The 26,008-nt window shown below is 56.4% G+C and overlaps 2 protein-coding genes across 6 annotated transcripts; one reads left to right on the forward strand and one right to left on the reverse strand.

Moving 5' to 3' along the window:
* The first annotated feature begins 873 nt into the window (after positions 1-873).
* Positions 874-21,848, forward strand: Ehbp1l1 (EH domain binding protein 1 like 1). 5 transcript variants are annotated; one of them, XM_042675814.1, is made up of 20 exons: positions 874-878; positions 1,462-1,576; positions 3,955-4,012; positions 5,023-5,118; positions 5,430-5,483; positions 5,575-5,753; positions 5,832-5,974; positions 6,740-6,805; positions 6,897-7,059; positions 7,204-7,630; positions 10,265-10,422; positions 10,508-10,556; positions 11,398-12,012; positions 18,520-18,607; positions 18,729-18,787; positions 18,886-19,009; positions 19,249-19,348; positions 19,936-20,009; positions 20,091-20,205; positions 20,311-20,654. In XM_042675814.1, exons 2-20 carry the CDS (start codon positions 1,473-1,475, stop codon positions 20,408-20,410), a joined length of 2,772 nt encoding a protein of 923 aa, XP_042531748.1. In that variant the 5' UTR covers positions 874-878; positions 1,462-1,472; the 3' UTR covers positions 20,411-20,654. The 5 variants fall into 5 exon arrangements, 4 of the variants coding, with proteins under 4 accessions (XP_042531748.1, XP_042531749.1, XP_042531747.1 ...); XM_042675815.1 differs by lacking the exons at positions 874-878; positions 7,204-7,630 and having other exon boundaries at positions 1,354-1,576; positions 6,897-6,937; XR_006146986.1 differs by lacking the exons at positions 874-878; positions 1,462-1,576; positions 3,955-4,012; ... (5 more) ...; positions 6,897-7,059; positions 7,204-7,630 and adding exons at positions 7,637-9,757; positions 21,764-21,848 and having other exon boundaries at positions 20,311-20,533.
* Kcnk7 (potassium two pore domain channel subfamily K member 7) lies at positions 21,574-25,050 on the reverse strand. Its single transcript, XM_042675820.1, has 3 exons — positions 24,732-25,050; positions 22,098-22,496; positions 21,574-21,894 (listed from the first exon to the last, which is right to left on the reverse strand). Exons 1-3 carry the CDS (start codon positions 25,048-25,050, stop codon positions 21,689-21,691), a joined length of 924 nt encoding a protein of 307 aa, XP_042531754.1. The 3' UTR covers positions 21,574-21,688.
* Between the last annotated feature and the right edge of the window lie 958 nt (positions 25,051-26,008).

The raw sequence follows: 26,008 nt of genomic DNA on the forward strand, positions 1-26,008 counted from the left end.
AAAGGAGATAGGAACGAGAGCTTGGGCGCTAGAGACTAAGCAGCTAGGGGATCGTGGGGTCTCCGCACCCGGGCCCCCCCACCCCTCCCTCAACTCGGGGTCCTTTAGCGGTGTAAATAACGGGCTTCCTCTTGGGAAGGATCACTGGGCTGGGCCTGAGAGCCAAGCCCACCGGGGGAACCCCCACACTCCCAGCGTGCCCACTTGGGGGTGTGAACACCCCATCCGCGCCCCCTTCCCCCCAGCCGCTTCCTGCCCCAGTCCCTTGCCTCCTGGTGTTGTGGCCCTTCTGGGTCTCCTGGCAGATCGGAAGTCCTATTCGAACCCAGGACTTCGCAGGCACCGGGCTTTTAGTCCACGCAGAAGTCTCGTGGCTGGCTGGCACGAGCAGGCCGCTGCCGCGGTGCCCGGGCCGCCCTCTAACTGGGATCTTCAGCCTGCAGGGCGGGCGGGCGGGCGGGCGATAAGGACTCTCCTGGGAGCTGACAGGGCGCTAACGCCCCTGTGGACTTGGGGAGGAGCGGGAAGGACATTCGTGCAGCACACGTTCCCTGCCAAGATAACGGATTCCTGTGTGACTGGACAAAAACGAGCCCAGGTCTGCTCTCCCAGCTTTCAGCCTTTACTGTCTGTAAAAGATGGAACCACAATGATTTCCACTGAACTGAAGCCCAGACGGAGGCGCGGGGTCCCAGGGCTTGGCCTGAGAGCCCACGCTTGCTTGGAAGTCGGGATTTGAACCTCCAGCTGCTCGTGGGAGGTCGGTGCCCTCCTCCCCTTGCCAGCCCCCGGCCGTTCTCCGCCACGCGCAGGGGAGGGGCCGGGCACCGCGGTGGGCGGCGCCTCCGCCCCCTCCGGGTCCCCCCCGCGCCCCCGGCGTGGGCAGCCCACCGTGGCCCGGAGGCTCGGGAGGACGGGGCGAGTCCTTTCCTCTTTCTGGGTCTCTGTTTTCCTAGCCTGGGAAATGGGGTCACGGGCATCACGCTGCGCCTAGGAAAGGAGGTGGCCCGAGGGCCGCGCCGGGCCTGCGGCATCGCCCCGCCTCGCACGGAGCCGCTAGAGCCGGGCGTGGCCCTCGCTCCCCGGCCCCCGCCCCCCCCCCCCCCACGCCGGTTCGCGGCACCAGGCCCCGGAAGCCGGGCGGCCCCGCCCTCCGCCCCGGCCCCGCGCCGGGCCCCGCCCGCCTTCCGACGGGGGTGCGGCTCCAGGAAACGGCGCGCTGGCCGCTCCGCGCTCGGCCAGCCCGGCAGCCCCGCTCCGCGCTCCGGACGCCCCGCCGACCCCGCGGCCGCCCGGCTGTCCCAGCGGCCGCAGCCAGGCGCGCGGGCCCGAGCCGCGGACGCCCCTGCTCAGACGGGGCGGGCGGGACGTGGACGGGAGCGCTGGCGACCATGGGGACCCCGTCGGGGCCAGCTGACGCGGGCCAGCGGGAGCCCCGGGTCTGAGGAGTGGGCAGCGGAGCGGCGGGGGCGATGACCTCGGTGTGGAAGCGCCTCCAGCGAGTGGGCAAGCGGGCCGCCAAGTTCCAGTTTGTGGCCTGTTACCACGAGCTGGTGTTGGAGTGCACTAAGAAGTGGTGAGTGGGAGGGAGGTCCGCGGAAGCCCCTACACCGACGTGGAACCCCGTCAGCTTGCGCCCTGGGATCCCAGGCTGCTGGACTTCTAGGGTCAGAGGGTGGGGAGCAGCCTGGGGATGGGGGTCAGGACTCGGGTCTGAGAGTCACCTGTGCCCACATTTTGCGTAGCTGTGGTGGTCAGGGCTCAGGAAGCAAACCACGTGTCTTAGGGGAGAGACGGCTTGGGCAGCAGGTTTTGAGGTGCACAGGTGTAGCCCAGCCCTGGGACAGAAACTTCAGTGCAGCTTAGAACAAAGATTCAGGCCTCTTCTGCCTTCTGGTGGAGCCAGGGGCCCTCCCTACTTCAGTCCAATGGGCGCTGAAAAGCTGGAAGCATCTTCACCATGTCCTTAAAAGGGGAAACTGAGCACTTGGAGAGATGAAGAGGGAGGCGGAGAGTGGCTTAAAGGGGCCCCGAGAGCGGAGAAGGTTGTGGGTCCCAGAGGAGAGGCTCCTCAGAAGGCAAGGTAGTGGGGTGCCGGGGGACACATTGGAGGGTACAGGCCCTGGCCTGGAGTGTTGAAGGGCCCCAGGGCATGTGGCTCACATGCCCACACCCGCAGCTGCCCAGGCCCCTGCGTCACACCCTAAATATACGTGCTCCCTGGTGTCGGCTTCCCTTGGCTGGATTAAGACACAGCTGTGGGGGCCTCGCTCACCAGGCAGGGCTAAATTTAGGTTCCCAAGGGGAAGAGCTCCAGTCTGAAAGGATCATAAGGTCTAAAGGGAGGGGAGCGAGCAGAAGCTGGGGTCTCTGAAGCAGCAGTGTCGCCAGGCTTGCTTATCCCAGGCCTGTTGGCATGCCCTTCATTCAGCAAAGGGCTGAGGAGGACGGGCTCTGGCTAGGGCAACCATACTCACAGAGCACGTGAACTCTGACCTCTGGCTTCTGCCCCAGCATCCTGGGTGAGGTCAATCAGAATGCTGAACGTGGTCCTGGTGAGCAGGCTGAGGGAGGCAGGCCGTATCAACGGGGCTGAGTCACTAGCAGCCTTGGGTAAGGCCTTCTGCACTTCTTAGCCGGAGCTTAGGACAGGAAGCTGCCCAGGTCTCCCCAGGAAGGCGTGCCTGGCCTGAGTCAAGCTGCCCAGCTGGGCTCCACCTTATCCAGGCACCCTGATTTGCTTCCCTTTTCTGGGAAACTCCTTGCTGGGCCAGTGCCTGTAGTTTGAGGGTTGAGAAAGGGAGTTTAGCTCTGGGTCAGAGGGCTCTACACTCAGCTGTGTGACCTTGCGGTCAGCCTCTCTGGGCCCTTGGTATCCTTGAGGGATTACCAAACAGGTGAGCCACTTATCCTGCCTTGATCTCCACAGGAGACAGGAAGCTAGGTCGACTCAGACCCCAAGCATCCTGGCATGGGGCGGGGAGCAGCCCAGAAGAGCTCTGGTGCTGTCTTTGATCCTCACCAGCCTTCTGGGTTGGACACCAACCCCAAGAGGGGCCCTCTCCCCTGGCCTGGACACGTGTCAGTTCCCATGTGGGATGAGGCCCTGTGTAGCCATCTCTCCTCCTCACTTTGTCTCTGTCTCTTCCTCTCCTCTGAGTCTGCCCAACCTTTGCTGTTCAGCTTAGACATCACTGCCTGCAAGTCTTCTCCTGGGTGCCATTGTCACCGTCTCTCTGCAGAGCCAGTGTCCCAGGCTCTGAGTTTGGGGAAACAGGAGTCCTGGCTGACTCTTCTTGTGCGGTGGGAGGGGGGAAATCTAATGACAAATTAACCCTATTCCTTTCTGGCCTCACTTCCCCACTCCGCCCCTCAGTTTACTCCTCCCCCAACCTCCTGCACCTGCCATTCTCTCTGCCTGGAGCCCAGGCTTCAGCTCCACCCACGGCCTCCTTCCCTTAACCCTCACCTCTGCTCAGTCAACCCTGAGACCCCACAGGTGCTCTCACATCCACCTGAAGTGAGCCTGCTAACTTCCTTCCTGCCTACACCCTGCCACCGAAGGGTCTTCCCTCGGCCTTCCTCTGTACCCCAGACAGGGCTGGGGTACAGTGAGCACTCCACAAATAATGTGCTTATGAATGGATTTGTGTTACTCGGAGGCTTTGTCTCTGGCTGTCCCTGGCTCTGTGTGTGCCTGGCTCTGGCTCTTGCTGTCTTCCACATCAAGTTCATGCTGGCCTCTGCTGCCCAAGCCTTTGCTCTTTGGCCTTGGCCCCACCCTGCTTCAGCAGCCCCACCCTACACCTTGTGGCCTCAGATAAGAGGCTGCCCAAGCCTCTTCTGACCCGGTAAGGAACTCAAGCTGAAGGAAGACCCAACATGGGCTAGGAGAGGATGGGGAGGCTGGGGTGGGCCTGACTGAGCACCCTTCCCCTCTTTCCCCTGCCCCAGGCAACCAGATAAACTGGTGGTGGTATGGACCCGTCGGAACCGACGCATCTGCTCCAAGGTGGGAGAGGGTGGCATTGGGGTCCAGTTGGGGATGGGGTCAGAAGGGGGTCCAGGGAAGCCAGAGGGACTCTTAGTGGATTCAGGAGCATATCATAATCCACAGAGGAAGAGGGAGCTGGCCTCAAAGTTGAAGATGGGGGAAGTGAAGGTGTGGCTCAAGTGATACAGTGCCAGTCTTGAGTGGAAAAAGCCAAGCAAAAGCTTAAGGCCCTGAGTTCAAGGCTCTCCCTAAAAATGGCACACTCCCTAAAAATGTAAATCTGGTGCTGGGAGCTCATGCCTGTAGTCCTGTCTACGCAAGAGGGAGAGATCTGAGGACTGCGGTTTGAACCTAGAAGACAAATCTGAGAGATTCTTATCTTCAGTTAACCAGCAAAGAGCTGGAAGTGAAGGTGTGGCTCAAATGGTACAGCACCAGCCTTTTTTTTTTTTTTTGGGTCCAGTTGTGGGGCCTGAACTCTGGGCCTGGGTGTTGTCCCAGGCTCTTCAGCTCAAGGCTAGCGCTCTACCACTTGAGCCACAGCACCACTTCCGGCTTTTTTCTTTTTTGCTTATGTGGTGCTGAGGAATCAAACCCAGGGCCTCAGGCATGCAAGGCAAGTACTCTACCACTGAGCCACCTTCCCAGCCCCAAGAGCACCAGCCTTTAATCTAAAAGCTAAGGGAGAAGCCAGGCACTCATGTCTATAATCCTAGCTACTCAGGAGGCTGAGATATGAGGATTGCAATTGGAAGCCAGTCTGAACAGGAACAATTAGCCACTAAACAGCTGGGAAACAGAGCTGTGGCTCAAGTGATTGAGTGCTACCCTTGAGCAAAAGAAAAGCTCAGGGTCAATGTAATAGCAAAGGGAGAGCACAAGGCCCTGAGTTCAAGCCCTGTGTGCCTGCCTGTGCATGCACACACACACACACGCATGCACGTGCATATTCATACAGATTTGAGGATAAGGGTGTAGAGTTATGGGGATGGGAGGGAACTTCAAGACTCAGAGAAGGTCCCTTGTAGGCCCACAGTTGGCAGCCTGGTATCCAGAACCCATACCGTGGCACTGTGGTGTGGATGGTGCCTGAGAACGTGGACATTGCCGTGACGCTGTACAGGGTGAGTCTCCAACCCGGTCACAGGTGCCCACAGTCAGATGGTTGGAACACTCTGAGTGTTCATCTAGATGGGAAAGAATAGAGGGGTGGAAGCAAGACTCTTGGGAAGGGGCCTGCTTAGCACGGGTGGCCAGGAGGTCTTCTTGGAGGAGGCAACAATCACCCAATCCTGCAGTAGGAGAGGCACCTGGAATAGAAGCCCAGTCCCAGTGGGGTGAAGGCTCTACCTCCCCATTAGTCCTAAGCTACCATAGACCCTCCTCCCTACACTGCCCTCCCAGGAGCCCTTACCTACCCTTCTCTTCACCCTAGGACCCCCATGTGGAACAGTATGAGGCCAAAGAATGGACATTTATTATTGAGAACGTGAGTGCTGGCGTGGACTGGAGCCTGGGGTCTCCAGGGGCAGCAGGGCAGCACTGATGCTCTCTTTCTGTCCCTTCCCTCGGGACCATAGGAGTCCAAGGGCCAGCGGAAGGTGCTGGCCACCGCCGAGGTAGACCTGGCTCGCCATGCGGGGCCTGTGCCTGCCCAGGTTCCACTGCGACTGCGCATGAAGGCCAAGTCGGTGAAGGTGGTGCACGCGGAGCTGAGCCTCACCCTCTCCGGGGTGCTGCTGCGGGAGGGCCGTGCCACGTGAGTGCTCACTTGCCCTCCTGGGCCCTGGCCTGTGACCTCTGACCCCAGCCCTCATCCCTGACCTCTAACCCCCAGGGATGATGACATGCAGAGTCTGGCCAGCCTCATGAGCGTGAAGCCTAGTGATGTGGGCAACCTGGATGACTTTGCTGAGAGTGATGAGGATGAAGCTGATGGCCCAGGGGCCCCTGAGGCCCGGGCCCGGGGTCCCCAACCAGGTAGGCTCACGGCTTGCTAACATGGCCTAGGGGGAGGGGGAGGGCCAGGACACAAGCCTCTCGCTATGCTGGGGTAGGACGGGGAACTCATTACTGCGCAGCAGTCCTGAATGCCCCAGCTTGGCCCCTCAGCCAAGTCCTGCAGGATGGGTTCCCAATCCCTCCATGCCCTGGCTCTCTCATCACTGCTGGGTCCCTGTCTCTCCCTTACTTGGCCTGAGAAGCCAGGTCAAGAGCTCAGAGTGGCCAGGCAGGCTTGTAATCCTAGCTACTCAGGAGGCTGTGATCTGAGGATCTAGGTCCAAAGCCAGCCAGGGTGGCCAAGTCTCTGAGACTCTTGTCTCCAATTAGCTACCAAAAAGCCAGAAGTGGAGCTGTGTGGCTCAAGTGCTAGAGTACTAGCTTTGAGCGTAAGAGCTCAGGGACAGCACACAGGCCCTGAGTTCAAGCCCCTTCCCCCCGACCCCCACAAACTCAGAGGGGCTGCAGCCTGGTTTTCCTACCCCTACCACCTGAGCCAGCCTCTCTCCCTCCCTCCCTCCTTTTTACTCCTTAAAGCTTTTGTCTGCTTGCTCTATTTTTCTCTCCTTCTTTCTCTCTTACTCGGTGTCTGTGGGCCTGTCTCTTCCTAGGCCGGGGCGGTGCCCTGAGGCTGGGGCGTTTCCCAGGTAGGCCCTCTACTTGAGTTGGGGGGAAAGGAGTCCAACCTTTAGGGCCCCCTGATGACATGGGCTAACTTTGTGCTTGCAACATCCCCACCTCTAGAGGCCTCCCGGGAGCTGAAGACGCTTTCTGAGGAGGATGAGAGCCAAGGACGGCCCTGGCAGACAGGTGGGGACCAGGCTGGGGTGTGGAGTTGGGAACTGGAACTCAGGGCCCAGGGCCCAGGCCTCAGCTCCCCTTCCTTTCCACCCCCCCTCAGCTGCCAGCCCTTCTAGTGCTAAGGAAACCAGCTCTGCCCCTGTGAGTGCTCCCGCACCCCCGGCCAGGGCCTCCCGGGGGCAGGGGGCAGAGCCAGCTGCTATAACGGGGGGCCAGGTGGGGCCTAAGGCCCCCAGGCCCCCAGGAACTCCACCGGAGATAAGGTGAGCTCGGGAACCAGCCCCACTCCGTGTGGGGAGTTTCAGCCCTCCTCCACCCGCCTCTCCAGTGCCCCAGCCATCTGAAGGGTGGGATGAACTGACAGTGGGGCCTAAAGCAGCCCCCCAACACGCCTGCTCTCTCCTCAGGTCTTCAGTGCAGCCAGGCCCGGACATCGCCCCCACCCCAGCCCCTCGGCTCCGGAAAGGCTCTGATGTCCCCAGGATCCCAGTTCCCCAAGTGGGGGATGAGGTCCCTAAGGCCTCCGAGGCTTCCCCTGCGGAAGTGGGTTCTTCTGGAGAGACCCAGGCCCAGACAAACCCTCGGGAAGAGACAGAGGTCCAGGGAGCCAAACTGGACTCAGACGTTGAGAATGGAGGCTCCAGAGATGCCCCGGGAGGGTGGAGACCCAAGGCTGAGGAGGGCGACTCTGGGGACAGACCAGTGACGAGTGGGGTAGACACTGGACAGGGCGCAGGAGTCAGAGGAGTGAACACGAAGAGGTCAGGGGCCCCAGCGGGGGCCACGGAAGAGAGTTCAGAACTTAGCCAAGCGGATGCTGAGCAGAGGTCAGAGGTCAGAGTGGCTATGGAGGAACCCCAGGCTGCAGGCCTGCTGACCAAGGCAAGTCTCAGCATGACTCCTGAGGCTCCTCCGAGGGGCTCTCAAGGGAAGATGGGGGTCAGGACCCCAGAAGAGGCTCCCACAGGCCCCAGCCCGTCCCTAGAAGAACCTGTTGGGCATTCCGGGCCTCTCAACAACTTCAGGGACGCAGCAGTTGCTGCAGGACAGGAGACAGAGGAGGGTGCAGGGGTGAGGGGCAGAACCCCTGGTGCGGGGAGGACTGGCCTGGAGCAGGGCCCCTCTGCTGCAGCAGCAAACACTGGGCTCCAGGTGAGCAGTTTGCAGGGGACCCCATCACCAGCTGGCCAGGGGGTGTTGTCCTGCCATCCGAGGGCCTGGGAGGCAGATGTGGGAGACTCAAGGCTCCTGGGAACAGAGACTGAGCTGGCAGAGCAGGAGGTATTGGGGATCCAGAAGACAGATACAGGGGGATCAAGGTTCTCAGAAAGAGATACTGGGACAGCAGCAGTGGAGATGTTGGAGGCCCAAGGGATGGAGGCAACAAGATCAGGGATCCTAGAGCTAGAGGCTACTGGGATGGCAGAACTGGGGATACTGGCGGCGCAGGGAAAAGAGCTGAAGCCTCCAGGAAAGCTGGGGACAGAGGCTGGGATACCAGAACCTGAGGTCTTGGGGCCCCAGAAAACAGAGGCTGGGGTTTCAGCAGTTCTGGGGATTAGAAGAGTTGAGGCAGACATGCTAGAGACCCAGGAGGGATCTGGGGATACTGGTATACTGAGAACAGAAGCTGAGGTACCAGAATCTGAGATATTGGAGGCCAAGAAAACAGAGATGGGAGGTTCTGGGAAACTAGAGACAGAGGCTAGTGGGGTAGAGGCTGAGATATTGGGGATCCAGAAGATAGCAGCTGAGTACCCAGGGGTTCTAGAGACAGAAGCCAAAATGGCAGAGTCTGAGATATTGGGGGCCCAGGAGACAGAAGTGGGCGCTCAGGGACAGATTTCAGGAACAGAGATGGGAACATCAGAAATGGAGATACAGGAGATCGCGTCTGTGGGTTTAGGGGCTCCTGGGATTCAGTCTGAGAGAACAGAGGCCCACCAGACAAAAGTGGGGGATTCAGAAGTTACAGTGGCAGGAACGGAGACAGCAGAAGCTGAGATAGTGAGGTCTCAGGAGACAGAAATAGGGGTTTCTAGGGCCTCAGAAATAGAAGCTGAGATGCTAGAGTCTGAGCTATTAGGGGTCCAAGAGACAGAGGTAGAGGTTTCTGGGGCCTCAGGAACAGAAGCTGAGATAAAGTCTGAAATACTGGGGACTCAGGAGACAGACATAGGGGTTTCCAAGGCTGAGACAGTAGAGTCTGAGATACTGAGGTCCCAGGAGACAGAGGTAGGGGGCTCCAGGCCCTCAGGAACAGAAGCTGAGATAGACTCTGAGATACTGGAGACCCAGGAGGCAGAAGGAGAGGGTGCAGGGGCTCTGGTAATAGGAATGAGGACGGCAGAAACTGAGACCCTGGGGAAGGAGATGGCAGGTGGAGGTTCCGGAATCTCAGAGACAGAAGCCGAGCTAGCTGGGACCCAGGAGACAGAAGTGGAGGGTACAGAAGTCCCAGGGCCAGAGACTGGTGAAGCAGATGACGAGGTACTCAGGGCCCAAGGGTCAGAAGGCACAGTTCCAGGGGCTGAGGAGGGGGCCCAGAAGGATGGAGTTTGGGGAGTGCTCAAATATGAGGCCTTAAAGGTCCCATTTCATAATCAAGAAGTTTTAGGGTCCCAGAACATAGAGGCAGAGATATCAGAAGCACAAGAGGCAGAAGCTAAAGTTTTCACTGACCAGGGGACAGAGGCTAGGAAATCTGAGGTGTTAGGGTCTCAGGAAGTAGAAATGGCAGCCTTAGGGGCTCTAGAGAACAAATCTGGTATTTTTGAGGCCCAGGAAACCGAGTCTGGGGTCTTAGGAACCAAGAAGGGGAAAGCAGCTGGGGGAAGCCTCCCGGAGGCCAGCCTGACGGAGGCACAGGTGGCCAGTGGGGCAGAGGCTGGGGAGCCCAAGCCCACTGGGGCCTCTTCCCCAGAGGAGCCTGAAGAGGACAGGAGGCTGCCAGGCAGCCAGGTAGGGATGGGGGCCGCCCAGGGCATCGTCTGCTTCTTCCCACTAACCTGAGGCTGAGCGAATGGCAGTTCTGCATGGACCCACCCAGTGGACTGAGAGGGGGATGGGTGGGGGCTCAGCTTCAAGAAGCCTCCTCACCACCTCCTCCCTCAGGGTCCCCTGGTTCTCCCATTCTGTCTTCTTCAGCTCTGCATGGAGCTATATTACCCTTTGGCTGATGATTATCTGGGCTGATTTTGAGAAGTAGCTGCTAGCGATCTCTGATCTTGCTGGGAGATGACTAGTGATCTCTGATCTTGCTGGGAGATGACTGACCTTTTAGGTGACCTTGGGCAGATCATCCCCAGAGCTGGGGGCCTTTTTGCCTGCCCAAGGTTCTAGTCAGAGGTCTCTGAAGATACCTCTCTTCAGGATCCCAGCAGTTTTGTGCCAGGCCTGAGCTTCCCCAAGGGGCAAAGGGCACAGGTCCCTAGAACGCATCCCTTAAATCCATCCCTGTGTCTTCAGGTGCCATGTGCCCAGGTCAGCTCCAGCCAGTCTCTGCTGGAGTGGTGCCAGGAGGTCACCGCTGGCTACCAGGGTGTCTGCATCACCAACTTCACCACATCCTGGCGCAACGGCCTGGCCTTCTGTGCTATCTTGCACCGATTCCACCCAGAAAAGATGTGAGCTACCATGGAGTGGGGCGGAGATGCGTGGGGGACTGAGGGAGTACAGTGCCATCCGCTCTGACTAGTACTTTCTCCACAGCGACTACGCCGCCCTCGACCCGCTCAACATCAAACAGAACAACAAGCAGGTGAGATGGGAGGGAACCATGGCTGGTAGGAAACCGGGGGAGAGCCAGGGTAGGAGTCCTAGGACAGAGAACCTGCAGCCACAGGGACCCAGCCCTGCTTTTTGTTTGTTTTGCCAGTGCTAGGGCTTGAACTCAAGGTCTGGGCGTTATCTCTGAGCTTTTGTGCTTAAGGCTACTGCACTACCTTTATTATTAGTATTTCTTTTGACAGTCATGGGTCTTGATCTCTGGGCCTCAAGGCGAGTGCTCTACCACTTGAGCCACAGTGGTTAATTGGAGATAAGAGAGCTGGCTTTGAAGTGTGTGTGTGTGTGTGTGTGTGTGTGTGTGTGTGTGTGTGTGTGTGTGTTGGTACTATGACTTGAACTCAGGTCCTAGGTCCTTGCTGTCCCTTAGCTTTTTTGCTCTCAAGGCTAGTGCTCTACCAGTAGAGCCACAGCTCCACTTCTGGCTTTTTGCTGGTTATTTGGAGATAAGAGTCTAGGACTTTTTTGCCTGGGCTGTCTTTGAACCATAATCCTTAGATCTCAGTCTCCTGAGTAGCTAGGATTGCTGACAAGAGCCATCTGCACTTGTTTTCCTCATTGATCATTAAATTGGTTGTTTCTCATAGTTTTGTTTTGGTGGTGTTTTTTAAGCGTATTTTCCTCAAGATGACTTTTCCCAAACTATTCTGGGGAAGGGGTGGTCCCTGCAGCTTTCCATCTACAGGGGGTAGAAGCTTGAAGCATTACTAGGCAAGCGCTGGCATATGGGGTGCAGGCACCCGGGGCTGTCCCAGGAGAGTTGCGGGGGGGGGGGGGTTCCCCTGCATGGCTGACCAGGAGCGCGCTCTTCCTAGGCTTTCGATGGCTTTGAAGCCCTGGGCGTGTCGCGGCTGCTGGAGCCCGCGGACATGGTGCTGCTGTCGGTGCCCGACAAGCTGATCGTCATGACTTACCTGTGCCAGATCCGCGCCTTCTGCACTGGGCAGGAGCTGCAGCTGGTGCAGCTGGAGGGCGGGGGCCGCGCGGGCACCTACCGCGTGGGCGCGCCGGCCCCGCAGCCCGAAGACCTGGACGCGGGCGGCCTGGCGCGGCGGCTGCGCGAGCGCGGGGCCGAGGCGGGGCCCGCGGCGCCCGGGGAGGCGGCCGGCGGCGGGGCGCCCTCCGCCTGCGCCCCGCAGGACGGCGAGGCCGCGGCGGCCAGGGCGGCGCCCGCCGCAGAGGCCCCGGCGGCGTCCAGCGAGGAGCTGGTGAACGGGGCTGGGGCCGGGACGCCGGGCGGGGCCGGCGTGAAGCTGCGGCGGCCGTCGGTGAACGGGGAGGCGGGGCCGGTGCCGCCGCCCCGGGCGCACGGCTCCTTTTCCCACGTGCGGGACGCGGATCTCCTGAAGAAGAGGCGCTCGAGGCTGCGGAGCAGCAACTCCTTCTCGGCGGATGAGCCGGACGCGGGGGCCGCGGGGGCCGGGCCTGCGGTGAGTGCCCCGCCGCGGCCGCTCGGGACCCGGCAGACAGAGCTCGAGGCCGGGCTCTACCTGAACTACTGCTGGCTTTTTTTTTTCTTTTGGTCGGTCGTGGGGCTTGAACTCTGGGCGCTGTCCCTTAGCTCCTCAGCTCAAGGCTAGTGCTCTACCACTTGAGCCACAGCGCCACTTCCGGTTTTCTGGTGGTTTATTGGAGATAAGAGTCTCACGGACTTTCCTGCCTGGGCTGGCCCTGAACCACGATCCTCAGATCTCAGCCTCCTGAGTCGCTAGGATTACAGGCGAGAGAGCCTCTAGAACCACAAAACACTACAACCCTGGCCTTGCACGAGGCTCCTTAGAACAGTTAAAAGGCTCCTTATGTCTTGTAACACGTTTCTTTTTTAAACTTTCCAAGCCAAATCCTTCATTACCTGGGCTGCTTCTTCCCTATCCCACTTTTGTTTTTCTTTTGTCAGTCATGGGGCTTGAACTCAGGGCCTGGGTGCTGTCTCTGAGCTTTCTCGTTCAAGGCTAGTGCTCTACCACTGGCAATGCATTTGTTTATTTATTTATCTGTTTATTTATCGCTTCCATTTCCTGGAGTTCATTTTGATAAATATTGTTTTATATGGTCAAGGACACATAGGCTTTGCACCTTTGTGTTCTATCCTTCGTTTGGTCTCACTGTGTGTGAATAGAGACCTATAGAATGGATCATGTCCCAGTGTATTTTAGGCCTAGCTTCTGCATTTGAGAGAAAACATACACCTTTTGTCTCTCTGAGCTTGGCTTACTTCACTTAACATGATTTGTTCTAGGTTGATGGGTTTCCCTGCAAATGACATACTTTCTAATGGCCGTGTAAAGTTCCACTAGGCACATATTTTTTTGGATCCAGCCATCCATCGTAGGGCATCTAGACTGTTTCTATAACTTGGCGATTGTGAGTAGTCAGCAATGAACACGGATGTACAAGGGTCTTGACAGTACCGTGACTTGTAATGTTCTGTAGGGGAAATCTATGTCTGTTTGTTTTTGCTGTCAGGAGTGGTTGCAATAGTTCTCATTCCCACCCACAGTGCAGTAAGGTTCCTCTCTCCACATCCCCACCAACATTTGTTGTTTGAATTCACAATGTTGGCCCTGGGGACGAGATGGGGTCTCAACGTTGTTTCGATTTGCATTTCCTTATGGCTAGGGATGATGAGCATTTCCTCAGGTGTTTCTTTCCCATTCTTATCCCTTCTTCTGAGAAGTCTCTCCTTAGCTCCTTTGCCCATTTAGTGATTGGTTTATTAGCTTTGAGAGGGGTTAGTTTCTTGAACTCCTTGTGTATTTGGATTTTAGGACTTTGGCAGATGTATTGGCGTTAAAGATCTTTTCCCAGCCTGTTGGCTGTCTTTTTAAAAAAAGTACTAGTACTGGGTTTGAACTCAAAGCCTTGTGCTTTTTCAGTTTTCTTGCTCAGTGCTGCTGCTCTACCACTTGAGCCACAGCTCTACTTCTAGCTTTTTGGTGGCTACTTGGATTTTCCTACTTGGGCTGGTTTTGAACCGTGATCATCAGAATTCACCCTCTTGAATAGCTAGGACTACAAGTGTGAGTCACAGGTGCTCAGATTGCTCCTTCCTTACCTCTCTTCCTCCCTCCCTTCCTCTCTTCCTTCTTCCTCTCTTCCTTCCTTTCCTTTCCTTTCCTTCCTTCCTTCCTTCCTTCCTTCCTTCCTTCCTTCCTTCCTTCCTTCCTTTTCTCCTCTCTCCTTCCTTCTCTCCCTTCCCCTTTTCTTTCTTGTTCTTAGTGGGCTTGGGGTTTGAACTCCAGGCCTTTTGTGTTGTTTTGTTGGTCGTGGGGGTTGAACTCAGAGCCTGAGCACTGTCCCTGAGCTTTTTCACTCAAGGCTAGTGAGCTACCACTTTGAGCCACAATACCACTTCTGGCTTTTGCTGTGATTAATTGGAGATAAGAGTCTCAGACTTTCCTGCCCAGGTTGGCTTTGAACTGCGATCCTCAGATCTCAGCCTCCTGAGTAGCTAGGATCACCCCTGCCCGGCATACCAGAACTTTTGCTTGCCAGGCAGGTACTCTGCCACTTAAGCCATCCTTTGTGTTCTCTGCTTTGAATCTTTAACTCCAGATGCTGGAGACCAGTTTCCTCTTTTCCTATAGTGGAGGTTGGAGGTGGGACAGCCTTCTGGGGCATGCCCCTCCCCTCTTTGCACAGAGCTCAGATGACTTGCGCAGGGAGTCCTGTCACTGTGCTGAGTAGTCTTGAAGGGAGCAGGAACTGGCAGGGTCTTGCAGCCCCGGAGGTCCAGGTCACAGGGCAGCTTTCAGGCATGACACCCACAACTGTCCAGTGATAGATGCTGAGCTTGGAGGAAAGGAAGGAGTAATTGAGAAAGGCTTTTTGGAAACGGCAGTGGCCATCTGAGCTAGTTAAGATGGGAGGGGGTGGTGCTCAAGTAGAGGGACTTTCGCAAGCAAACATGCAACATTAGGGGAGTGTGGGGCTCAGTAGGGAACTGCCAGTCATCTCCCAAAGGCTTCCAGATGGTGAGGAAGCCAGGCTGAGAGCAAGAGGCCCCAGTGCGGGCTCAGAGACACAGGGCTGAGGTTACAGATGAGACGGCGAAGGGCACCAGGGCATGTCTCAGGGGATACTTTAGGCCAGTGGAATACAGCCACTTCTAGCCCAGTCAGTTTACGTAAGTCATGGAATTGCACTGTGCCTTAAACTCAGGGCCTGGGCCCTGTCCCTTAGCTTTTTTCGCTCAAGGCTGGGCACTCTACCACTTGAACCACACGATTTGTCTGCTCAGATTTTGACAGGTTTCAAACTGTGATCCTCAGATTTCAGCCTTCTGCATATCTAAGATTCAGGTATGAGCCACTGGTGCCCAGCTGTCATGGAGGTTTTTGGTCGGTTGTGGGGCTTGAACGCTGCACCTGAGCGCTGTCCCTCAGCTCTTCAGCTCAAGGCAAGCGCTCTACCACTTGAGCCACAGCGCCACTTCTGGTTTTCTGGTGGTTTATTGGAGATAAGAGTCTCATGGACCTTCCTGCCCGGGCTGGCTTTGAACCGTGATCCTCAGATCTCAGCCTCCTGAATAGCTAGGATTACAGGTGTAAGCCACCGTGCCTGGCCTCGTGGAGTTCTTTCAGTCATAAAGCAGAGGCTCATCCCATCCTACATGCTTTGTTCTGCCTCCCAACCTCTAGGCCTCTGAGGCAAGCCCTCCTCTAGCCTCTGCCCCACAAGAGATACTTGACCCTTCTCCTCATTGGCTGTGCCCCCAACACCCTCCCAAGTGGGAGGTGCCATGGCCTGGCTGCACCCTTGGAAGCTCCCAAAGACCTAGAGTGGGTTGAGGTCAGGCACATTCTCATGGCAACGCCGTGCAAAGAGCAGCCTGTTGCGGGCACAATCCACAGGGCTTCTTGGAGGAGGGACCATACATGAGAGTACCGAAAGAGGAATTGAGTCAGGCCTGAGGAGGAAGCACTGGGATTCCCATCGCGGTTGGCATGAGTAAGCTCGATTGTTGCTGAAGTTGGCCTTTTTTTTTTGGTTGTGGGGCTTGAACTTGGGGACTGGGTGCTGTCCCCGAGCTCTTTTTGCTCAAGGCGAGCGCTCTACCACTTTGAGCCACAGCGTCACTTCCAGTTTTCTAGGGGTTAATTGGAGATAAGAGTTTCACAGACTTTCCTGCCTGGGTTGGTTTTGAAGTGTGATCCTCAGATCTCAGTCTCCTGAGTAGCTAGGATTACAGGCGTGAGCCACTAGATCCCAGCTTGAAATTGGCCTTTTCTATCTCCTACCTGTTGGTTAGGCCCTCTATTTTATTTTATTTTATATTTTGTTGGCGTGGGGCTTGAACTCTGAGCTTGGGCGCTGTCCCTGAGCTCTTCAGCTCAAGACGAGTACTCTACTGCTTGAGCCACAGCACTACTTCTGGTTTTCTAGTGGTTAATTGGAAGTAAGAGTCTCACAGACTTGGGGCTGGGAAGGTGGCTTAGTGGTAGAGTGCTTGCCTTGCTTGCATGAGGCCCTGGGTTCGATTCCTCAGCCCCACATAAGCAGAAAAAGCCAGAGAAGCGGTGCTGTGGCTCAAGTGGTAGAGTGCTAGCCTTGAGCTGAAGAGCTGAGGGACAGTGCCCAGGCCCAGAGTTCAGGCCCCACGACCAGACCCAAAGAGTCTCACAGACTTTCATGCCTGGGCTGGCTTTGAACCATGATCCTCAGATCTCAGCCTCCTGAGTAGTTAACGTGAGCCACTGAGACCCGGCTTTAGGCCCTCTTTTTATGGTTGGCCTTTCTCCAGAAGCCCTTGTCTCCTTAGAATGCCCCTTCCAAGGGGAGGGGATTGTCATCCCGTTTTACATGTGGGACACTTCTGTTCAGGGAGAGGAAAGATACAAGCCCAGTTTGGTAAACCTGAGTGTTCATTGGCACCCTGTGCTGGGCCCAGCTCTTTTGACTCACTGTGACTCTGGACTGTGACTCTCTCTGCTCTTTTCTTTGGCCAGTCCTGGGGCTTGAGCTCAGGGCCTGGGCATCTCCCAAAAGGAGAGTGGCCAGGCACTGGTGGCTCACCTCTGTATTCCTAGCTACATGTGAGGCTAAGATCTGAACATCCCAGTGTGGAGCCAAGCCCATCAGTCCATAAGACTCTTATCTCCAATTAACCACCAAAGCCAGAATGGTAGAACATCAACTCTGAGCAAAAAAAAAAAAGCTAAGGAACAATGCCCAGGCCCTGAGTTCAAGTCTCAGTACTGGCACAGAAAAAGTGCCTGAGACATAAATGCTTAGAAGATAGTAGCATTATTTTTTTTTTTTTTTTGTCGGTCATGGGGCTTGAACTCTGGGCCTGGGCGCTGTCCCTCAGCTCTTCAGCTCAAGGCGAGCGCTCTACCACTTGAGCTACAGCGCCACTTCCGGTTTTCTGATGGTTTATTGGAGATAGGAGTCTCACAGTCTCTCCTGCCCGGGCTGGCTTTGAACCGCAATCCTCAGATCTCAGCCTCCTGAGTAGCTAGGATTACAGGCGTGAGCCACCAGCGCCCGGCGATAGTAGCATTATTATTTGTCAGTGTTCCCTGGGTGCAGAAGCTAGGCCAATCTGAAGAGATTACTTTTGGGCAGGAAGTCATTCATAACCATCAGCATGGGGCGGGGGGAACTGTCACCAGGGGCCCTGGCAAAGCTACTACCCACCTTCAGAATCAAGATTCAGACCTTCCCTGGCGTTGGTGGCTCACGCCTCTCATCCTAGCTACTCAGGAGGCTGAGATCTGAGGGTCGCAGTTCAAAGCCAGCACAGGTGAGAAAGTTGTGACTTTTATTTCCAGTGAACCATCAGAAAGTTGGAAGTATACTGTGGCTCAAAGTGGTAGAGTGCTAGCCTTGTGTGAAAGAGCTCAGGGACAGCACCCAGGCCCTAAGTTCAAGCCCCATGACTGACCAAAAAAAAATTAAGACTTGCTTCCAGAGGCAGGAAGTTCAGGAAGCAAAGCCAAAAGAGGTATGGGAGCCTGAGGCGCCTGCGCAGGCCCTAGCTCGGCTGAGCCGGGCTGTGCAGGTCAGGTTGGTTAGGGCAGCTCAAGATGGAGCCTCAGGAAGGTTTTAGGGAAGTGAAAGTCATCACTATGACCAGAGTGTAGTGTCTCAGGGGCCGGAAGGGGGGAGTGAAGAGGGCAGTAGGAGGCAAGTGGAGGCAGAGCCACCCCCTGGCCGTGGCAGTAAGGCTGGACGATAAAAGGGGTACAGAGAGTTACACTATTGAAGGTTTGGGAAGGTCATGATGGCAGCTGGTAAGGAGGACACCACTGAACCAAGCGAGAGCGTATAGCACCTGACAAAGGGTTGTCCAGAGCTGCCTCTCAGAGGGGTCCAAGTTGGGGCAGAGTTTGGGGGACTCAACACTATGGCCTAGAAGCATGATCAGAGCTGCATCTTCAAGGGTCACAAGCTGTCAGCTGAGGGTCCCCAGAGAGCCAGTCCCAGAAAGCCGATGGAACTGGGGCACATCAAACCCAAGCCCTGACCTGTCGGTTGTTCAATTCACAGGTCCATACAACCTGTCTGGTTTTGGTGCTGTAGGAGGAATACAGTTGCTCCCTAGGTGTGGAAACTCATAAAGCAGGAGGGCGCCCCCTTTTGGCCAGAGTATGGATGTGCTGGCTTAAGATCTGGCTCTGGATAGCCTAGCTATCCAGATGTGGCTGCATTGGGGCTTACCAAGTGTCACCTTGGAAGACTCTAACCATAATGGAGATGCCAGCACTAGGTGATAGGAGACCCTGTGAGGTCAGGGACTTGGTGCAAAAGTGAGTATGGATGGGTCCAGGACTATAGGCAGGGGTGAGGGTCTGGGCCATCATAGGCCCCATTCTCCCAGGAAGGCAGGGTCTGGGATTGAGGAGCCTGCCTACCTTTGCTGTGTGAAGTTTTGGCTAGGCCCAGACTTGGCTGTCTGGAGTTCCTCCCAGCCTCAGTGGCCTCTTTCTCCACAGGAAGGCCCGATCCCTGACCCCAGCTCTGTCCCCGGCCCCAGCCCTGCCCCTGGCCCTCTGGCTGCCACAGCCCTGCAGCAGCCTGCTGGTGAGTAGTTTTGAAGGGTCTGTGACCCAGTTCAGCTCAGGCTGCTCACAAATCCTGGTCTGGGGCCTTTGGGGGTCATTTTCTGGTTAGAGGAGCCTTATAAGCTGATCTCTGTCTGCAGGTGGGAGTCCCCCCTCAGAGGAGGAGGTACCCCTAATTCCAGGGGAGGAGTCTGGACTGGTAAGGAGGGCTCAGTAGGGAGGACTGATATATGGGTCTTTCTGGGAAAGGCCTGGGGTGAGCCTACTCATCCCCTGCACCCCTTTCTACTCCCCCAGCAACGGTTCCAGGACACAAGTCAGTATGTGTGTGCAGAGCTGCAGGCCCTGGAACAGGAGCAGAGACAGATAGATGGACGGGCAGCGGAGGTGGAGACACAGTTGAGGAGCCTCATGGAATCAGGTAGGGTGGGCATCTGGGGTTCCCTCCTCCACATATTACTCCCTCTGCTAAGAGGGTGGAACTGAGAGACACAGCCAGAACCATTGTCCCCTGCTGAGCCCTGAGTAGGGAAGACCCTTGCTAGATGCACACAGCGCAGGTATCCAGGATGCCTGGAAGCAGCAAGCCTGCTCTCCAAGATGTCTAGTTGCTCAGCCCGGACAGAAGGCAGTCCTGGTGATTGTCCTGGCTTGATTCAGGTGTCAACAAGCTGGAGGAGGAAATGCTGATCCAGGAGTGGTTCACCCTGGTCAACAAGAAGAACGCCCTCATCCGTAGACAGGACCAGCTGCAGCTACTGTGAGTACCTGCTGCATGACCCAGGTCCTGCCCCACTCCACGCTTCCAGTAAGGTCCCTCCCCTCCCTGCCGGCATAGGCCCCGCCCACCTGCAAGGCCCCGCCCCTACAAGGCCCTGCCCCCAGCGGGTCACAGAGCGCCAGAAGTAGTAGCTTACTTTAGTTAAAGCTGCTATTTGGAGCCTGGCACGGTGGCTCACGCCTGTAATCCTAGCTGCTCAGGAGGCTGAGCTCTGATGATCGTGATTCAAAGCCAGCTCAGGCAGGAAAGTCCATGAGACTCTTATCTCCAATAAACCACTCAGAAAACTGGAAATGGTGCTGTTGCGCAAGTGGTAGAGTGCTAGCCTTGAGCTGAAGAGCTGAGGGACAGTGCCAGGCCCAGAGTTCAAGCCCCACTACCACAAGAACATAATAATAATAATAAAAAGACTAGTTGAAACAAAGAAATATGAATGAGGACTAAGCTATAAGCTGGGATCAGCCCAGAACCTCTAAGCAAACTGGTAGGGAGGTGGGATGGGTCTCGGGGTGCTCGGAGCGGGGCACCCCCCCTCCCCTGTCCTGACTTGGCACCCTGCCGCCCAGCATCGAGGAGCAGGACCTGGAGCGGAGGTTCGAACTGCTGAGCCGGGAGCTGCGCGCCATGCTGGCAATCGAAGGTGGGCGATGGGGCAGGAGGGTCGTGGGGCAGGCCAGGGCCAGGCTGGGCATCTGCTGACCTTGGCTTCTCCGCTGCTCAGATTGGCAGAAAACCGTGGCACAGCAGCACCGGGAGCAGCTCCTGCTGAAGGAGCTGGTATCTCTGGTGAACCAGCGGGACGAGCTGGTCCGCGACCTGGACCACAAGGAGCGGATGTGAGTGGAGGCCCGGAGGCGCCGGGAGGTTGGGGAGGCCGCCGGGCGGAGGACTGGACCCGGAGGCCGCGCGGGGTACTGATCGCAGCCCTTCCTGCCCGGCAGCGCCCTGGAGGAGGACGAGCGCCTGGCGCGCGGCCTGGAGCAGCGGCGCCGCAAGCTGAGCCGGCAGCTGAGCCGGCGGGAACGCTGCGCGCTGAGCTGAGCCCCGGGGCCCGGCTGCCTCCGCGGGGCCGGTGCCCGCTCGCCTTGCCGGGGAGCCTGGACGCCCAGCCGGCGGACCCCAACCCTGCGGTGTCCACGCGCTCCAGGCCGTATTTATTTGTCGGTATGAATGTGTGCGTGTGTGTCCCCAATGGCTCAGGGACCTTGGGGGACCAGGACCCTTGCGCCACCCCCACTCCCCAACCCTTCCTGAGACTCCCGAGCAATAAAGCCGGACACCGACACCCAGCGCCCCAATGCTTTCTCTCTGGACAATTTGGGTTTCAATAGGAGGAAGAGGGCAGGCTTTCTGCCACCCTAAAAACTGCCAGGACAGCTTGGCAATTCCCAGAGGTAGACTGAGGCAGGAGCTAGGTCTTTCAAGGACCATGACCTAGGAGGAGATTTTCATTTTGAAAGAAGCCATGGAAGTGGTTAGCTTGTCTCCTGTTCTGTTTGCTTTTCTATGTGGTGGTGGTGGGACCTCAGATAGTAGGCAATCCACTTAGTTATTTGTTTGTTTATGTTTATTTATTTTTGTCACTCATGGGGCTTGAACTCTGGGCCTGGGCTCTGTCCCTGAGCATTTCAGCTCAAGGCGAGTGCTCTACCTACCACTTTTAGCCACAGCACCACTTCCAGGTTTTGAGTGGTTGGGGATGAGTCTCACAGGGACTTTTCTACCCAGGTGGGCTTCGAATCCTGATCTTCAGATCTCAGCCTCCTGAGTAGCTAGGATTACAAGTGTGAACTACTGTGCTGGGCTTTTTTTTTTTTTTCTTGTTAATTAACTGGAGATAAGAGTCTCATGGACTTTCCTGCCCAGGCTGGATCCCAATAGGGATCCTCCAGTCTCAGATACTGAGTAGTTAGGATTACAGGTATGAGCCACTGGTGCCTGGACCATTTTATTTAATTTTAAATATAACTCTATAATTTTATTGTTATTGTAGGGTGATGTACAGAGGGGTGACCATTTCATAACTCAGGTGATGAGCGCATTTCTTTTCAGACAATGTCACCCTTTCCTTTGCTTTCTCCCAGTTTTCCCCTCCCATCCCTGCCCACAAATTGCATAGTTCATCTCCCACATAGTGTCTACTGCATACCATGACCATTTTATTATTTTTTTTTATTAACATATCATTCCCTGAGGTCCTTATTTATACCCCTGGCTTCACTCCACTTCCCCCATCTCCAGATTCTTCCCCAAGCACTCCTGATGACTGCCTCCAGCTCCTTCACCTAAAAGAAGGTGAAGTGGGGCACCTGTGCCATGTCAGCAAGGTGGGGTCTGGTCTGAGGCGGGAGTGGGGGGAGGCAGGGTGCTCAGATCCAACTCGTCTCGGCTTAGGATGCCATGTTGGTCCTCAGCAGTCACAGGGCCACTGGACCCAAAGAACTTCACTATGGCACGGACTTGTGGCAGCTCAGCGAAGGTCTCCACAGCCAGCAGCATGGCAAGGAGTCCTAGTAGCAAGTAACCTGGGGAGGAAAGGTTGCTAGGGCCGCAGTTGGATGCTCTTGATGTTCCCCAGTGAGATGACCCACCCCGACACCTGGCACCACGTCCAGCACTGCCCCTAGGTTTCTTTGGACTGTGAGTTGCACCTTCCCCAGTGGCTTATGGGAGCCATAGTCCAAGCGCCCCCCCCACCCAACACCTCCCCGCTTCGCTCTGGACTTACCAAGAAGGGAGAACTGGCCAAGGTGGTAAATACCTGGATGCAGGCCACGGCCCTGCCCAGGCAGCAGGTCTCCCAGGCCAATGGTGCTTAGGGAGCCGAAGCAGAAGTAGATGGCCTCTAGCAGGCTGCAGTCACCCTGGACACCCCACAGCACCAGAGCTGGCAGCAGCATGAAGATGGTAGCCACTAACAGGCCGAATCCTGTAGCCTGAAGCAGCGCAGCCCGGGCTAGTGTCAGCTGCCAGCGGGTAGTTGCCCAGACACCCAAGCAGCTGAAGGAAGGGAGCAGGTAGTGTTGCAGGGCAGCCACAAGGGCTAAGGAAGCTGGCAGCCCCAGAGCCGCGTAGACCACACAGAAGGCCTTCCCAGCTGCCGATAGTGGAGCCATGTGGCCATAACCTGGAGGAGAGAGAGACATCTACCAGTGATCTTGAAAAGGGGTCCCCATTGTCCCGCCAGAGAGCTGCCCTCTAGTGGCTCACATTGCACACGCTCTTCAGGCTGTGCTCTTTGGCTAGGATTCTGGGCAAGTCCCTCAACTCCTCTGGGCCACTCTTGTCTTCCGTAGAAAATGAAAGGCTAAAGGAAGACAATACATTCCTCAGGCCTGTTGTAGCTGGGACAACTCACAACTACTGTCCTGTCTTGGGAGATCTTGGCTGCCTTCCTTCCTTCATTTGTTCTTTCCTTTTCTTGTTTTCTGGTGCTGGAGATTGAATGCAGGATCTTATGAATGCTAAGCAAGTGTGCGACCATTAGCCACACCCTCAGGCTGAGCCAGACTTTCTGAGAGATTTCCTTGGCTCTGCTTTTGACCTATATTTCCAAGTCCATAGCTGGTAGCGTGTCCTCTACCCATTTCCCAAAGGGACATCACGTCTGTCTATGTGCCAGGCCATGAGCTAGAATTTGCTCAGGCCCTGACTTACGGTTGGAGAGCAGGCAGGAAAACACAAAGGACTGCAAAGAGGCAGGATGAATGAGAAGGCATTTGGGTCTGGAGAAGTACACGTTAAGGGAGAGGTGGGAGAGCAAGGCATGCTGGGATAACAGGATCAGCTGGTCCAGAGGTTGCAAACTGCAATGTCCTCAGAAGCCAGATGTGAGATAATACTAGGGTATTGAGGTGGCCTGGAGAAGCTGGGCTCTGTGGAGGTGTTCCTGTCCTGTTCTAGCTTGTATGTTGACATGCAGGGATTCAGGCTCAGCATGAATTTGTTTCTTGAATTTCCGAAAGAAATTGGAGATAAAGGTTTGGGTTCAAAAACTATTTGGAAGGGGCTAGGAAGTTGGCTCAGTGGTAGAGCGCTTGCCTTGCATGCCTGAGGCCCTGGGTTTGATTCCTCAGCACTGTTAGGTTTTTAAAAAGAGGTGGCCGAGTAAGAACTGCACCACGCACGTGGTATTCAGGTAAGGGGTAGGTTTATTCAGTGGACCTGCTGGGACCAGGCAAGGTTGGCACTCCACGCGGCTGGCAAAAGGAAAAGAGGGCGGTCTGGCCGCGGTTTAGGCCTTATATAGGGTAGGGGGTGGGGAAGGGTGTGTCCAGGTAAAGGGAAGTGGGGTCAGGTGGGAGAAAGGTGTGGCCACATCAGGTTAAGATGTGACCTCAGCGGATGTGGATGTGACCTCTTCCAGGTATCCCAGTTGCCTAGGTAACGCAGGTACTGGGTGAGGTCTGTTCGCCGTCCAGGAATGGACCTTACAAGCACCACATAAGCAAAAAGAAAAAAAGCCAGAAGTGGCGCTGTGGCTCAAGTGGTAGAGGGCTAGCCTTGAGCTGAAGAGCTGAGGGACAGCGCCCAGGCCCAGAGTTCAGGCCCCACAACTGGACCCAAAAACAAAACAAAACAAAAAAACCAAAAACTGTTTGGAAGCCAGGTACTGATGGCTCACACCTGTAATCCTAGTTACTTAGGAGGCTGAGATCTGAGGATCGTGGTTCAAAACCAGCCAAGTCCATGAGACTCTTATCTCCAATTAACCAACCACCAGAAAAAAACTGGAAGTGGCACTGTGGCTCAAGTGGTAGAGTGCTAACCTTGAGCTGAAGAGCTGAGGGGCAGCGCCCAGGCCCAGAGTTCAAGCCCTACAACTGACAAAAAAACCCCAAAAAACAACCTTCCTCCAACTGTTTGGCAATTTGCAGAATAACAAAAGCCAGGTTGGGTCTCTGCTTTATTTCTCTGGGCCTAAGTACATGCTATTCCTGAAGACAGGAATTCTTCCATCGTTTGTCAGCATCCTGTTGCTTTGGTGAATAGATCATCATCAGAACATCCTCACATTCCTTCTGCTCTGTTTCCTCCACATCCCTCCATCCAAGAATCCACCCGCAGTGTGTGTTTTCTGCCATATCATGTGGACTAGGTACTTTTCCCGGGTCCCGATCAGTGCCTCAGGTGAGGCTGTGGAGGCCACACCCCTTCTGGCAGCTGAAGTGGAGGCACCAGTTGGGGTGTGTTGGTGTGGGGAGCCCCAGTGGTGATGTCAGGCCTGATAGAGCTGGAGCTTCATCTGGCGCTATGGCGCTGGGGGAAGGGCTGCACTGCTAGGGTCCTGGGGTGTGGAGGGAGGGCAGGGTCATGACCTCAGAAGCCTCTTCCTTTAGGGGTGCTTGGCATGGTGGCCTACCCGCGGTGGTGAGGATACTGGCAGTGAAGAGCAGGGCTGAGGGAAGATCCCAGTTGCTGGCGTCTGAGCCATTGGTCAGGCTGGAGACTCCGTGGGACTGTGCTCTCAGGGTGGTGCCCAGAAGCTCCTCCAGGGCTCCAGGTGGCAAGCAGGCTCCATACTCGGCCAGGAAGGTAGCCAGCTCAGCCTTGAGCTGGGCTTGGAGGCGGAGTGCTGGAGGGCCCTCCAGAGCCTGGAATACCACAGCCCCGAGCCCCAGGGCCAGCAGGTGGGCCACAAGCAGGAGCAGATATCGGGCCCAAGGCCTCAGACCGCCCATAGCACGATGCTGAATCTGGGGTGCTGCTGTGGGAGCTGACTGCTCCACCGCAGGCCCCTGGGAGGGGCTGGGCAGGGCGGGGCTGGAGGGAGGTGCTGCGTGGGTGGCTGGGAGAGAAGTGGGGTGAGTGTGCACCGGAGGGAGGTGAGCTGGAGGGCTCCTCCCAGTTTCTGGGGCAAGACCCAGCAGCTGGGGCCGTGGGGGCGGCGGAGGAAGGTGCTGTGGTAAGGGTGGCGGCAGGGTGGGGAAGCCGAGGCCTAGCGAGGGCCTCGCACTTATTCGAGGTCTTGTTCCCTCAGTCTCAAACTCCATTTCACCGTTCAGACACAAGGGAAGGGGATACACAGGTGTGGCCTCCTGGTGCTTGCCTAGAAAACTTGTGAGCAAGCAGGGCAGCAGTGGGTCACACCTGTAATCCTAGCTACTCAGGAGGCTGAGATCTGAGGATGGTTCAAAGCCAGCTGGGGCAGGAAAGTCTGTGAGACTCTTTTTTTGGGGGTCCGGTTGTGGGGCTTGAACTCTGGGCCTGGGCACTGTCTCTCAGCTCTTCAGCTGAAGGCTAGCACTCTACCACTTGAGCCACAGCGCCACTTCCGGCTTTTTTTCTTTTTGCTTATGTGGTGCTGAGGAATCGAACCCAGGGCCTCAGGCATGCAAGGCAAGCACTCTACCACCGAGCCACCTTCCCAGCCCCTCTCCCCCCCCCCCCCAACCCGTGAGACTCTTAACTCCAATAAACCACTCAGAAAACTGGAAGTGGTGCTGTGGCTCAAGCGGTAGAGCACTCACCTTGAGCTGAAGAGTGCAGGGACAGTGCCCAAGCTGAGTAAAAGAAACCTGTGAGCAAAGTAACTTGAAACTTTATACTGTCCTAAATCCCATGGCGCAGATGCTCAGGTAAGGGGGGGCAAGGTGGGGCTGTCTGGAGGAGGGCCAGCTCCCTGGGGAAAGCGCCTCT

This window comes from Dipodomys spectabilis, unplaced genomic scaffold (assembly GCF_019054845.1).
Source record: "Dipodomys spectabilis isolate Male_0828 unplaced genomic scaffold, ASM1905484v1 ptg000030l, whole genome shotgun sequence".
NCBI lineage: Eukaryota > Metazoa > Chordata > Mammalia > Rodentia > Heteromyidae > Dipodomys > Dipodomys spectabilis.